General features: G+C 45.6%; 2 protein-coding genes across 8 annotated transcripts in view; one reads left to right on the top strand and one right to left on the bottom strand.

The window, feature by feature from the left end:
* Window positions 1-3486: 3486 nt before the first annotated feature.
* GPALPP1 (GPALPP motifs containing 1) lies at window positions 3487-10887 on the bottom strand. 7 transcript variants are annotated; one of them, XM_068675100.1, is made up of 8 exons: window positions 10615-10826; window positions 10024-10105; window positions 9716-9908; window positions 9234-9467; window positions 7060-7194; window positions 6691-6843; window positions 6024-6130; window positions 3487-3859 (listed from the first exon to the last, which is right to left on the bottom strand). In XM_068675100.1, exons 5-8 carry the CDS (start codon window positions 7150-7152, stop codon window positions 3832-3834), a joined length of 381 nt encoding a protein of 126 aa, XP_068531201.1. In that variant the 5' UTR covers window positions 7153-7194; window positions 9234-9467; window positions 9716-9908; window positions 10024-10105; window positions 10615-10826; the 3' UTR covers window positions 3487-3831. The 7 variants fall into 7 exon arrangements, with proteins under 7 accessions (XP_068531201.1, XP_068531202.1, XP_068531200.1 ...); XM_068675101.1 differs by lacking the exons at window positions 9716-9908; window positions 10024-10105 and adding an exon at window positions 8931-9145 and having other exon boundaries at window positions 10615-10836; XM_068675099.1 differs by having other exon boundaries at window positions 9716-10105.
* A 3009-nt stretch (window positions 10888-13896) lies between these two features.
* Window positions 13897-14340, top strand: part of GTF2F2 (general transcription factor IIF subunit 2) — an 83259-nt gene continuing 82815 nt past the window's right edge. Inside the window, exon 1 of the mRNA XM_068675074.1 lies at window positions 13897-14103. Within this exon, the coding sequence (XP_068531175.1) occupies window positions 14038-14103 (66 nt within the window). The 5' untranslated portion in view covers window positions 13897-14037. The remainder of the gene's footprint in view (window positions 14104-14340) is intronic.

Here is a 14340-nt window from a genome sequence, read left to right as displayed (position 1 = left end):
TGGGGGACTGCTGGAGGAAAGCACTGTGTACTTTCCTTCAATTTCCAAGCGTAAGCCCCAATAAAAAATAAATGCAGTGCTTTCAAGGCTACAACTACTGCTGTTTGGATGTGCCCAGCTACCCGCTACAGCACTTTTTAAAAGGAAAACTGAGATCCATGCGTATAATCACAGGTTTCCAGGATCTGTGGCAAGCTCTTTTAGTATTCCCAGCTGGTTTTGGCCATTTGCCTCTTCCAGGGGGTGACCTCTGGAAAACACTAATCAAAATATGTCACCAGTGGTGGGAATGAAAGCCATGCAGAGATGCATCTAATGGGATTGAAATCTGGTGGCCCGAACATGTGCACAGCCATCGTGGCTTTAACAGTGCAATCTTCTGATAGATCTTTAATCAACATGGACAGGAAACACCAGCATCTTCTCCTCCCAGTAATATTTCATGGAAGACCTTATGGTACTACACATTTGTGTCTCCAGCATCTCCTAATGTGAATTTTGCAATTTTTTCCTTAAAAGAGGAGCACAGCTGATACAGAGATCATCCTGCTGAGAAAGGGGCTGCTGCTTGGGCTAAGGAAGGTGGCCATCTCCCCATGAGGCTTTCATAAGGTTTCGTACATCATAAAAGTCAAGGAAGGACAAAGAGAATATGTAACTTGCCCCAAGGCCAGGAAGTCATCGAGGTCCTGGTCAGGTGGAGACGTGCAAGCAACAGTGGTTAAACTCCTGGGAAGTGGAGCAAGCGAGGGCAACATTAAACAGCTGGAACTCTGGGCAAGACACTTCTTTAAAAAAATAAAATAAAATAAAATAATCTGATGATGAGAATTGCTTTTGCATATTTATGTTTGGATTGCTTGTTTGGAAGAAGTCACAGCTGCAGCTGCTCCTGCCAAAGTGATAAACAGTCTGAGCTGCTGTCTCCTAGAGACCTTAAATTCCCACTTAAAAAGAGAGATTTTTTTATTTTTTTAAGGCTAGATTTGCCACATTGATTCAAAATCGGTATAATTTCAAGAGCAATGGGATTTGTTACTGGTATGAAGACAAGGAAGGAAGATTGGCTGATGGAGGAAAGACTCTCGGCTGCTGCAGGGATGCACAAGTGCTGCTGCTGTGAAGGACCAGCTCTGCATGGGCAACACAGCGGTCATCACGTCGGGATTAAAGACAACAGAAATGTCATGTTTGCCTGATTTTTTTTGCTCAGTTCTCACCTCCCATTCTGCAGACAGAGCCAGAAGCATGGGGACCATGTGTCATGCAGGAACGAGTCAACTGGGGCTGTCTTTTTCCTTCCTTACTGACTTCAGCTAACGAGACGCTGTCTTTGTTAACAAGCAGCTGAGAAAAACCCAAAGCTGCTGGCTGAGAGACACCACATAACGCCCCTTTTCCAGCTGCTTTCCATATGTTAGCTGAAATGCTCACACTTTTCTAGCTGTGCAGGTACACCGTGCTACCCCCAGACAAAGCTGGAGAAAGGAGAGAGGAAGAAATGCCTTAGACTGTTCTTCCAAATGAGGCTTTGGGTTTATTTAATACGCATTAACTCTCCAGAAACAGGTGTTCAAATTAGGAAAGCAGATTTTTTTTTTCTCAGGCAAGAGTATTGCTAATCTATCACAATTTTCCTGGATCAAGCGTTAAGGTAGCTCAATACAGAATATGCCCTGAAGATAGACGTGAAAAAAAAAATCAGTAAGTTTTCTTAAAATGTCTTTTCTGCCTTTAATTTTTCCTTGGTAACAAGGCAGACTCAGAAGGCTTTTTTTTTTTTCTTTTGTTTGTTTTAATTAGCGTATAATATTCTTTCAAAAATCCCCTTAGACACCCACTGCAGCATTTCCTCACCACCTGCCAGCCTCCTTTTCACTGCCTTCACCACAAATTGCCTTCCGCACCCGTTTGACACCTCAGAAGGAGGGAACCTTACTCTCAGATTATTTTTTCTTTTAAAGCAAATGCTTTAAGATATTGTCTAACAGGCCTTTCACCCCTGGGAAAATCTTCCTGACATCCTGCTACAAACTGGTGTGTCTTGGTGTGCCCTAAGCAAAGCAGCCACTGGGCAGGCTGGCAGTGCACAGGAGCAACGAAGCCCATTAAACAGGTGTGGGGAGCTGCTTACCAGAATCATTACATACTAATTATAGCAAGAGCCTTCCATGAAATAAATTATTATTTTTTATTTTTTTTTTTCAAGAGAATCTTGAAAAAATCACCCCCTAACATTTCTGCTTGGCCAAATTGTAGAGGACAGCTCATCGCTTCGCACAAAAGCTTACAGAGCTTGTAATTTACTGAGTCGCTGTTTATTTAAATGACTGTTCTCGGCAACAGCTTGGCATTGGCGAGAAGAGATTAGTTTGTGTATTAACACAACTCAGGAGCTCGCTCAATTTACACAAGGTAATGAAAAGCTTCATTTGAACTCTCAACAGTTCCAATTTGCCCCTAACTCGCAACGCAGATTTCATCAAGCCTCCGAGAGGCTGCTTTGAAACAGCAGCAAGAGCAGAAAAGATGAAGCAGATGAGAGAAAACACGTTCCTGACTCACATCCAGGCTTTGCTGATCAGAGCACCCTATGGAGCGAGGGGCAGCGACTGCAATGTGATGAGCACCGCACTAACCATGAAGTTGATGTCAGGGCTCCCCTGGCAGCTCTCCTCTGGAGCAAGAATCAAGAGCTCACAGCCTTGCACTCACTGCATCCTCACAAAAGGACCAGAGGGCACCTGGGGGGAGCAGGAATGCAGCTGGACTGCAAGATTTGGCCATCTGCAACACCTGGTGACTGCTCCAGCATTTGGACAAGGGAACGAGAATAAAAAGGAAGAGCCTAACAGAACAGCAACAAGATCTTAATACAAGCTGCCCTCATTTGTGCAAATGTTCCTGCTAATGATTTTTCTGACCAAGTGAAGACTGCTGCTTGTGATATGAGCTAAGCATACAGCAACACCTGATCATGAACCAATTTCTCAAGGCAGTCAGCTTTCCACAAGTGGGCATGGGGATCGTTCTTTGCAAACAAGGACACCCAAGCTAACCCTGTGGTGCTCACCCTGCCCGTGCTGCAGCTGCCCACACAACCCCAGCTGAGCTGTGCTGGCTTCTCATCTTCAAATTGCACTAACCCACCAGGTATTTCACATGCAAAACGGGCTTTAGTGTGATTTAATTTTCACATTGTATCTGCCTAAAAGAGATGATAAGCCCTGCAAATTGAAATTTGAATTATTTTCCCCTTCATCTATACCAGCATTTTATAAAGAAATGTGCAAATCTTGAGGCTTTGTTGCTTCTTCTGCTACCATTAGCTCTTCCTGCTACTATACAGAAATAATTTGGTGTGTGTACAGTTCCCCACAACCACCACTCACACAAACACACAATCTCCACAACGCAAGAGCTAGGGGGATGTAAAAGGTGTCCCAGTCTTTAAAAAAAAAAAAAAAAAAAAAAAAAACACAGCACTTTCCTCTATCAGTTTAGCTTCAATACACATGATTCTCCACAGTACAGTATTAAACATCAGGATATTTATTCTGCATATAAATATTTACAGAAAAACACTTTTAAAATTCAGTATTCAAATTTTAGTTGTCTTCCAAAAAGCTTCATGCTTTTATCTTATTAAAAAATTTTGATTTCACAATACTCATATTGAATAAGAAAAATCAAGAAATACAAATACAAGGGCTTCTTTTTTTGTGCTTCATCAGATTGATCAACTTTGAGATCCTGCTCTCGGTCAAACGGCCTTCTCTCCTGAGGTTTGCTCTTCTGATGCTTTGCTCTTCAGCTTTTTCTGATGTACGTTCAGGAGAGATTCTGGTCTCTTGGACTCCTGTAAAAATGGGAAGAAAGAGGAGGGAAAAACGCATTACAAGATATTAACAATGCAGCCTTTCCAAGTGGAAAGACCGGCCAGGAATTAGCAAGTGTAGGAATTCCCAAGAAAGAAGAAAGCAGAGGAACAGAAAAACAGAATGGTCAATTTAACATGCAGAGTGCAGAAAGCACGGCTAATCAGTCTTGGCTATGCTTAGTACAACACCTGTAGCTCGCTGTGACTGATGTTCAGAATACCCACAACGTGCTTGAATCTCCACATCCAGAGAAGGAAAGTTATAAAACAACGTAGAAGAGACATAAGGTATTCTGCCATAATTAGCAAAATCAGAGGCAACATTTCAAGATAAATATTTAAAATTCATGCCCCTTTTCTTGTACACTTTCCCTAACCATCTGGTTTTGGTCACTGATAGGAGCAGGAACAAGCTAGATATTCTTCTGTTCTTACCCTCACACTCTTACATTCTTGGTGTTTGAGTCACCTGCTACAAGCCCTAAGGGCACAGCCCGAGGCTTAAGCTAACGTGTTTTGCAAAGCCAGGGACTTCAGTTGTGTCTGATAAAGAGTGTAGAGCCATTAAGGTTGGAAGAGACCTCCAAGATCACCTGGTCCAACCAGCCCCCTACCACCAGTGTCACCACCAAACCACGTCCCCAAGCACCACGTCCAACCTCTCCTTGAGCACCCCCAGGGACGGTGACTCCACCACCTCCCTGGGCAACCTGTCCCAGTGCCTGACTGCTCTTTCTGAGCAGAAATGTCTCCTCATTGCCAGCCTAAACCTTTCGGTGCTCACACAAGACTACGTGGCCTTTGTTCAAAGTGTGTTTATGTACTCACATGTAGCCAAGTCCTCAGACTTTCCAACCACTACTACTAAACCCATTCTCTCAGAGAGAGTATAAAATGAGCAGCTCTATTTTCTCATGAACACAACATCTTTATTCGGAAGGTTCATTTTCCCTTTGTCCTCTGTGCAAACCATTAGTTCCTCACACACAGTAAGAATTCATATATGACAGAAGAAAGGTTCCTCATGGAAAACAGAAAATGGACAATACTAACACATGGTGTAACTGAATCAACAATGACAGGATTGTGCTAGAGAACATATATGGCATCAGCACTAACTATGTAACTCTGAGAAACTATTACAAGAGTTTAAAGCTTCTGTCTTATGAAAGTGTCCTTGACTACAGTCAATGAAGAAAAAGGAAAGAAGAGAGTGAAAAAAGCTCAATTAAAAAAAATAAACGCAAACTGGAAAGTTTGTTTTGTACAGAATGAAGCTCATAGTTTTACATAAATTATTCTACTTTCTTCATAACAGTAGAGGCAGAAAATACAGAAGAAACGTAAACAGTATGCCAATAGCTCTGGATCTGTAAGCCTCGAAGTCAAGAGAGATGTGATTTAATGAACTACAAATAAATTATTAAAACTGCTAGATAAACTCCAAGCTTTTAATATAAGACAAGGCTGCAGTTCTCAAACTAATTACACTCTCAAGAAACCTGACTTCCTTCCTTAAGGCTTCAGGCCATAAAAACCAGGGAAGAACAGGTTAGAGCAGCTGTAAGGCAGGCAGTGCTCCATATACAGGGTTGGTAGCCAGGAAAGTAAGAGGGAATTTGACGTGGAATTAAGTTTTTACTAATCTGTTTGTGAAAATGACATGCTTCTGCAGAGATTGAGAAAAACTTCATGTAATAATGCTGTTATAGTGAGGTGGTTGATGACAGCACTGATCTGCTTAGCCCATGAAGCTCCTTTTGAGTTACTGTGTATGTCATCCTAATGGTTCAACCTTTATTATTTTTTTTCCTTGGGATACTTGGGATAATATTTGAGTCGAAGTTATCTACTCCCAGCAAACAAGTCCTGATGCAAGGGTAATTTAAATAATATACAGACATAAACCGAGACGCTACACACCAAACCACAGACTATCATAGTGCTTCCAGCAGCAGCTTAAAAATGAAATCTTGAAGTCAATGGCAAATGTCCTAATGACTTAAACAATAGGTTTGGGGTCGAAAAGGGAAGACCATAGTGGCATCCCCATGGAAAGCCTCAGTGCTAGCAACAAGAACAAGAGCACAGTGAAGACTGGAAGGAAACGCACCAAGAGGAAGCATGCTGCTATTACACTTACATTGTAGGGAGCCACCTGCTCAGCAAGTCTCTTGTCTCTTCCAGGTAACACAGCTTCTTCATTATCCATAGATAATGGTGGTCTTCTTCCTCACTATCTGTTACCTTCTAAAAATAAAACAGTTCTCTCAATCACACTGTTAAATGCTTGACTTTTTTGCCTCTTCTCTTTCCTGATGAGCAGAAGCAAATTACACGCTCTGGTTATCAGATTTCTTTTTATTTCAGACGTTCTGTATTTATTTCACTTAAATCTGAAGGGCAGAGGCCACACGATAGCTTTTGCTCAGCTTGATGGAAGAAGAAATTGGATACATGCATTGGAAATTTGATAACTGACTACTGCAGAAGAGTGAGGGAGCAAATAAATACCAACATTACTTAAAGGGGTTATTTCCTCTCCTTCGCATTTGCATCTCCATTACTAAGTTTTGGTAACTCATTGCAGAAAAAAACAAAAAGAACTTTTTTCTTTGAACAGCTCAGCTTTGTTTTCACAGAGTACCAGCAACATATGTAATAACTGCATATAGACTTGAGGGCAGTATGTGCATATACATAAATGTGTATTTATATGAATATAAATACACATGAATATATTTGGATATATAAAGCGATCATATATTTCACATATATACAAATAAATGTACAAATGAATAAATGCTCACCTTGGCTTTTCTCTCTCTGTCAGCTGGAGTATCTGTCCAAATAGATCCAATGCCCGATTTGTCATCAGCTCCTCTCCTGACTGTTCTTGGGCCAAACCCAATGTTTTTCAATCCAGGTGGAAGTTCTGTCATCCATGATTGCCTGGGAACTGGCTTGGCAAGAAAGTGAGTGTAAAGAACACAAGCAGATAAGCAAAACCTACTGTCTGCATCTTTCAGCTTCCAGCAGGAATCAGGAACTTTTTTTTTGTCTTAACACTTAGTATCACAAACACAACAGTGACAGGGCTCAAGCAGACTCAGGCAGGCAAAGAAAAACACAAACACACTCCAGCAACAAAATATTATGAGTGAAAAAACCCAACTTACACTGTCTGCTGAAGTAAGTTTTTCCTTCATTCTCTGAGCTCTGTGTTCAAATTCTTTAGTCACATCAGACTCCACTGGTCCTTTGGCAGGCATTGGGCCTATAATGTTGTCTTCTTCCTCACTGCCACTTGTTACCTTCCAAAAATAAAACACTTCCTTCAGTCACACTGTTAAGAATCTGAAGAAACAGTATAGCTTCTGTGGAAAGTTAACATTCCAGCCAGACCCAGTACAACCTCACAGGATTAGAATGATTTTGTGTAGAGGAGCAGATCAGCCTAACGCCCTTGCCTGTCAGATAACACAAACCCAGATTTCAGTTCCATGTCAGACCTGGTCTAGCACTTGGATACAGATACTCTAGGAAGTGCTGCTAGGAAAATTAAGAATTAGAGTGGCATCTACAGTCTAATTACAGTCTAATCGCTTGCTTTTGTCATTTGCTTCTTAAATTGCTGTTGACATTGCTTTGTGAACAGTGACATTATTTGGAGGGCTGTTGAAAGAGCTGCCTTTGAACAGGACTGGACGTGAAGAATCTCTGGGAATGCCAGGGGCTATACAGAAAGCTCATGGGTGCCTGTGAGCTGAAAGCAGCATAGATCTGGGGAGAGGCAGAACCAGACAAAAGGCAGAAAGGGGCGACGCTGCAGTGCCTTGGAAGCAAAGCTAAGGAGCTGACATCTACAAAAGTGAAATGATGCAGCCTGAGCGTGGGTGATAGAGCAACAGGAGCAGGATGCTAACAACGGTGGATGCTCTGGATGCACAGAGCTTTACTTAGGAACACGAGGTGGCAGCAAAGAAGTTTTAGTTCAAGCTTAATGCTTATGGCTGCTCATGGACAGCACCTCGCTGCTGTTGAGGGCTTTGGGCTAAGGAAGTCAGAGGATAGCAGGTGTGAAATCACTCCTGTGGGCACCTTTTGCTACCCTGGTGTGCTGTGATGACACTGCTCCAAGCTAGCCAAGCCAGTCAGCTCCATCTGCCTGCAGGAGTCAGCAGCTGTGAAAAGAGCAGAGAAGGCAAGCCTGCATGTAGCAAGAGACACAGCCATGTATGGACCCCAAGGCGCAGAAAGAGTCATAGAAAATTCAAATGCCTTTATGACCAGCTGCACCAAAAGGCTCTGAAAGGCCGAGGATGGGAAGAAATAACCAGGCATTTATGAACACGACCAAGGCGAGTAGCTAACACCAATTTCTCCTGTAAGTTTTCTCCAAAGGATTTACAAAGCCAAATATTCGCTAGCTAACTACCACTGCAATAGCGCTTTTAGAGACTGAGGAGCCTGCATTTCCTCTATTTTCTAAAGAAGAAGCTAGTAGAGAAGGGGAATAACTACCTTGAGAAGCCAAGCTAATAAAACAGTTCCCCCTCTGTATACAAACAAATGGAAAACTACAGAGATATAAAGCTTTCATAATAAATTGTGTTGTAAAGTAGTTAAGGATGAAAGACACTCCATGCTGGGTTTTAATTGAGGAACCACGTCTCATTTCCCTTCTTGTTAGTCTCAAGTTCAATTCACTCCATTATCACCTGCTGCAAATGAGATGCAATTAAACATTAAAAAATACAGCCCCATGTTTGAAGGGGAAATCAATACGAAGTCAAGAGTCAGCAGGGAATACGCTGTCTCTAAAGGTGTACTGAAATACAAAATAGTGAAATAAGATTAAAACAAAATACAAAATTACTCATCATAGTCAAAGGTTAGAAAAATAAAATAATACATTATCAAGAAGAGGAAACAACAGTATCATAAACTAAGTTGTCTGCAGCAAAGCTGATGCTTGATCTGTTCAGGGAAAAAAAGGCTTTTCTGTTGTTTGTAAAATACAGGAGCAGACCAGTTTTGACATCCCTACCTCAAGAGATCTGTCATGATGATAAATTGCTTAATCGTTATTTGGAGATACAAGATGATGTGTATCTTAGAAGTGTCAGACAATCATTCTTCATGATAGATTATGACAACTCTCACTGTAGGAGGCTGGTGAATGACACACATCACAGATACAAATCAAAATTGAACTTTCAGAGCAGCCCTTGTCCCATTCCTTCCTCGTATGTCCTGTAGTGTCTGGGGGTTAAACCCAAACATTTTCAGTATCTTAGAAATAAACAGAATAGCAGTTGAAATGTAAATTAATTGTCAAAAGCTTGCTTACGAGGTGCTGCTCAAGAAGGTTGTGGGTTTCTCTGAGGTGCCACTTGCCATCTGCCAGCCCTCTGCAGGTGATACAGATCCCTCAGAATGGTACCAGGGGCCCTGCTTTAGGAAGCTGAGGCCAAACGCATGCTGCTCTTTCTCCAACACCAAGGCCAAATTTGCTCCTTCTGGTCTCTCACTGCCCTTTAAGGCACAGCATCAGCAAACTGCTGTCAACTTCAGTTTGCTTTCCCTTGGAGGAGGGAAGAGAAGAAAGGTTTTGTGATGCCTTTTAACGTCACCGATTCACTTTTGGACAGCAACTCAGCAAGCAGTGTGATAATTAAGCTACCTCCAGGAACACACAAAGGTGAGAATTTATTTCCAATGGTGAGCACAGCTCAAAACAGACTACAAACTGTGCCTGCTGTACTGGAAAGAGCTCTTTAATAATCTGCCATCATATTCCTCAAAGCTTATGAAAACCCAAACAATTATCACCTGCAGAAATATCCAGGTGACAGAATCCTCACAATGCATCAGGCAGAGACTGGATTTAGGATGATCTCCACTCTCTGAGCTTTTGGGCAATCAAACGTAACGTGATGTGAACTGAATTACTCTCATTATGGTCTCTGAGCTGAAGGACAACCTGACCAGTGCAGCCCCGCTGTAGCGATGTTATGACCAGGACCTGAGGGGGGGAAATCAAAATCCAGCCACAAGCACGAACATGAGCTCAGGCCATGGCAAGGGCAGTGGTGAACCCCCCAAACCCAGAGGGGGGTTCAAGAAAAGCTCTAGCTTACCATGAATTAAGCTCTCCTTTAATACACCTGGAATTTCACAGATGCAAAGGACGCTTTCATGGTGTTGGGCACCGAGTCCTTGCTAGGGCAAGCAAGAAGATGGGCGTTGTGGCATCCTCCTGATGGCTCACGTACATATTTTAAGATCACCTTTACTCTTTACCTTCATGCATAAATACTTCTCAAAAATTTACAAGTACTGGACTTCTGCATAACATCGATAAACAACAACATCCCTTCTAAAGGGGAAGCAAATCCGTTCATGCATGTATATATTTTACACTGGAACGATTCAAATACTTTTGAAAAGCCACAAATTGCCACTCGAGCTGCTCTTAAATTGAGAATGCTTGCTTTGACAGGCCTGGAAAAGGTAGTATGGAACAACAGCTTTTCTACAAGAACGGGATACAGAGCTAAGAAAAAGGATGTCCACACATAACAAGGCACAGCCTGGTGTCTGCAACTTCCCTGCCGGCTGGGAAAGGAGCTGTCCCGGAGAGAAAAGGCGGCTCAGCACGCAAAATCCCGAGCTTATAGGAAACCCCTGGCTGCTGTTACAACCCCCCCGCTGTCAAATAAAGCGCTCACCTTGCCGAGCCACATGCCGGTGCTGTGCCTGGCCCCGCTCAGGTCCAGCTCTCGCCCCTCTCGCCCCATGGCACGGCCCCGGCCGATGGCGGACACGGGGCTGGCTGCTCAGAGCGCCCGCCCCGGGGACGCCCAAAATGGCGGCCGGGGGAGGAGAAAGAGGGAATAGGGTCTGGGAGATAGCCTGGTGCTCTGAGAGAGCCTCCTGCCTGCCCTTTGGTGCCCACTGCCCCTGGCCTGGCGCTGGGCACCCCTGAACAGAGCCTTCTCCAACAAGTCACAAGCCAGCTCCTCATGCTGCCTTTGCTTGCCCCCATGCCACTTGCAAGCCACGCTCTTAACCTGCAATTACCAGCCCTAGGGAAGGGATGTGGCATTCACAAGAGCAACCCAGCCATAACAACACACTGCTGGCCATCTTACATGGGCCAGAAAAATTCCTTCCCTCCTCTATCTGGTTTTTAAGTGGTGGTGGGTGTGACCTGAGCATACCAACAGAACTGAAACAGGAGGCAGGGAGACAACTTTGTCGCTAACTTGCTGCCTGTTCTAGAGGAAAATGATATTGCTGAGCTCCTCATTTGTGCCAGACCCATCCCTGAGCTGCCTTACAGCAGGGCAGGGAGCAACATGTCAGCTGGGAAGTGCCCAGAGAGGATTTGGGTTTAGTTGTGGGTGCAGCATTTTGTGGAGTTACACTGGAGGAGAGTGAGGTCACGGCTGCCCCCGTATCGCCTTGGCTATCTGGCCATGCCTCTGGGCCTCCCTTAGTGCCCCAGGTCATCCTTACAGCCCCCAGGAAAAAACTGCCCTATCACCAGCACAGAGCATCACCAGGGCATGCCGCATCCAAAAATTACATGTTTGTATTTCAGGAGACGCTCTGGAGTGACTGTTGTCTTAATGAAATCTGTTAATGAAATCTTAATGAAATCTGTTTTTAGTGGCAGCTGACTAACTGTATAGATTAAGCCACCCTCCCAGATGAATTCTACAGACACATATAGTTCTAACATAAAACTAAACCAACCCCAAATATATGAAACATAATTACTCCTTATCAGAGTATTTCCCTGTTAGCTGCTGTCCCTTCAGGCATACAAAAAGCATTGCCCTTCTTGGTTAGCTAGGTGCTTGCCTGCAATTCAAAAGACAGACTGCCCTACCTGAGATGTCCTACTGAGCCTGCTTTCAAGCCATGCGAGCAATGCCTTGCATAATGAGCCCGGGTTATGCTTTGCTTGGTGCTAGTGTAGCCTCAGAGGGAATATGGCCTTCACTGTTGTGGAACACACTTCAAGGAAGACGTGAACCCACACGGCAGAGAATTTCGAGAGCAATAGGCGTGACCAGAGGTCTAGAAAACAGGAGCTGAGAGACCCAGTTGGATGACCTGAGGTGGCTGAGTACACTGGCGACAAAGCAAAGGGATCTGTCTCAGTAAAGGGATAAAGTGAAACTGCAGAGCTGAAGGTAATCAAATGCTTTCCACGTCCACAGTGAACAGCAAAGAAATAATGAGCTCCAAGTGCAACAGGGGAAGCTTAGTCTAGACGTTCAGAAAAGCTCCCAGTGCTTGGGAACAAGTCATACAGTAGGGCCCAAAGGGCTGTACAGAGAGGATCTGAGTGCAGCAGCCCTTCTCAGAGCAGAACCAGCCGCACAAAAGCCAGAAACGTTCAGTGCCTGAGACTGTGTCCCCCCTGGAGCAGCCAGATCCAGTGCTTCACGTCCTTAATAGGAGTAAGTGCCCTTTTCTGCAAGCCAAGCTGAATTCTCCACTTTCTTTCCAAGGGGAACCTGGAGAACCCATTTCCCTCTTCCCTTTTCCCCTGCACACATACACATGTTAAAGCTATAAGCATATTCCTGATCCCCTCTTCCCCAATGCCCTTATGCTGGGGAGTCCTATGAGGAAGAATTTGGTTTCACTGCTGGCTAGAGCTCCTGGTGTCCCTCTGCCTCCTGGACAGAGGAACTGGAAGTCATGGAAGGGAACATGCACAGCATTGCCATTCCCTGTCTACTTGGTTTTTGAGGTTGTTGTTATCCATTGCTATTGTTCCATGTGGCACCAGTGATACTGCCAGGAGCGGTCTGAGGAGTATCCCTGAGTTTCATCAGGGACCCAACTTAAATGTCTCTATGGTACTGCACGTAGCATGGGGAATAACCAAGAGGAGTTAGAGATCTGCTTGGTAGAGCACTATGGGGACAAAGCCCTGGAGGGAAGAAGGACCCAAGAAAGCTGGTTAATATTCAAGGAACACCTCCTCCAAGCTCAGGAACAGTGCATCCCAACAAAGAGGAAGCTGGGGAAGAACGCCACATGGCCTGCATGGAGGCCTGCATGAATGGACAAGGAGCTCCTGGCCAAACACAAGTAGAAAATGGAAGCTTACAGAGGGTGGAAACAAGACAGATCCTCCTGGAAACTCTGAATGGATTGAGAGCAGCCCTGAGGAGAAGGACCAGGAGGTGTTGGTTGTCAAGAAGCTGCTTGCAGCCCAGAAAGCCAACCATATCCTGGGCTGTACCAAAAATGGTGTGGCCAGCAGGGTGAGGGTGTGATTGTCCCCCTCTGCTCTGCTCTTGTGAGACCCCACCTGGAGTGCTGCCTTCAGCTCTGGGGCCTGCCATGTAAGAAGGACATGGACCTACTAGAACAAGTCCAGAGGAGGGCCATGAAGATGATGAAGGGGCTGGAGCACCTCTCCTGTGAAGACAAGATGAGGGAATTGGGGTTGTTCAGTGTGGAGAAGGCTCTGGGGAAACTTCATAGTGGCGTTCTATTGCTTGAAGGGGGCCTGCAGGAAAGCTGGGGAGGGAATCTGTCAGGGAGTGGAGGGGTAGGACAAGGGGGAATGGATTAAAACTAAAGGAGGGGAAATTTGGATTAGATGTTAGGAGAAAGAAATTCTTCCCTCAGAGGGTGGTGAGGCCCTGGCACAGGCTGCCCAGAGAAGCTGTGGGTGCCCCATCCCTGGAGGTGCTCAAGGCCATGCTGGATGGGGCTTTGGGCAACCTGGACTGGTGGGAGGTGCCCCTGCCCACGGCAGGGGGCTGGGACTGGGTGGGCTTTGAGGTCCCTTCCAACCCCAACCATTCTGTGTTTCTGCAATACCCATGGGGCCAACCACCCTCCCACGGCCTGAAATGATGCGAGTACAATGCTATTTTTTATTTAATCAGCACTCTCGGGAACGTGAATTCTCCCTGTGGTGTTTCCCCTAACCCCTCCCCCCGGCCGCCATTTTGGGCGTCCCCGGGGCGGGCTCCCGCAGCCTCCACCCCCGTCCCCTCCGCTGGCGGCCGGGGCCGTTTGTCCGCCTTGGGCCGCCGTCGGTGCTCGGGGGCCGGGGGAGGGCAGCGGGAGGAGCCGGGGCAGGAGCGGGGCCGGTGGGGGCCGGTGGCGGCCGAGCCATGAGCGAGAAGGGCGAGCTGGACCTGAGCGGGGCCAAGCACAACACCGGCATGTGGCTCGTCAAGGTGAGCGGGGCGCGGGCCCGGCAGCCGCTCGGTGCCATCTTAGGGCTGGAGGCGGCTCCTCAGCCTCCTGGGGGCAGGCAGCAGGCACTGGGCGTCCTCCTGAGGGGGTGTGAGAGGGGAAGGGGCTTCCCTGGTGCCGGGTCTGGGTGCTGAGGGGTGTCGCTTGGTGCTCTGCTTGGGAAGGATGTAGCTGGCCTAGAAGCAGCTCGGAGGACAGCATGAGGAGTGATCAGAGGA

Source organism: Anas acuta, chromosome 1 (assembly GCF_963932015.1).
Source record: "Anas acuta chromosome 1, bAnaAcu1.1, whole genome shotgun sequence".
Classification (NCBI taxonomy): domain Eukaryota; kingdom Metazoa; phylum Chordata; class Aves; order Anseriformes; family Anatidae; genus Anas; species Anas acuta.
Note: the sequence above shows the minus strand (reverse complement) of the source record. Positions and strands in the feature narration are given on the sequence as shown.

Excerpts from the sequence above, each read along its gene's own strand:
- GPALPP1 (XM_068675091.1), bottom strand. The coding sequence starts at position 10,683 with ATGGGGCGAGAGGGGCGAGAGCTGGACCTGAGCGGGGCCAGGCACAGC. Across the intron at positions 6,844-7,059 it reads AACTTACTTCAGCAGACAGT|CCAGTTCCCAGGCAATCATG; the intron begins GTAAGTTGGGTT and ends TTTCTTGCCAAG. Across the intron at positions 3,860-6,023 it reads AGCAGGTGGCTCCCTACAAT|GAGTCCAAGAGACCAGAATC; the intron begins GTAAGTGTAATA and ends CCATTTTTACAG.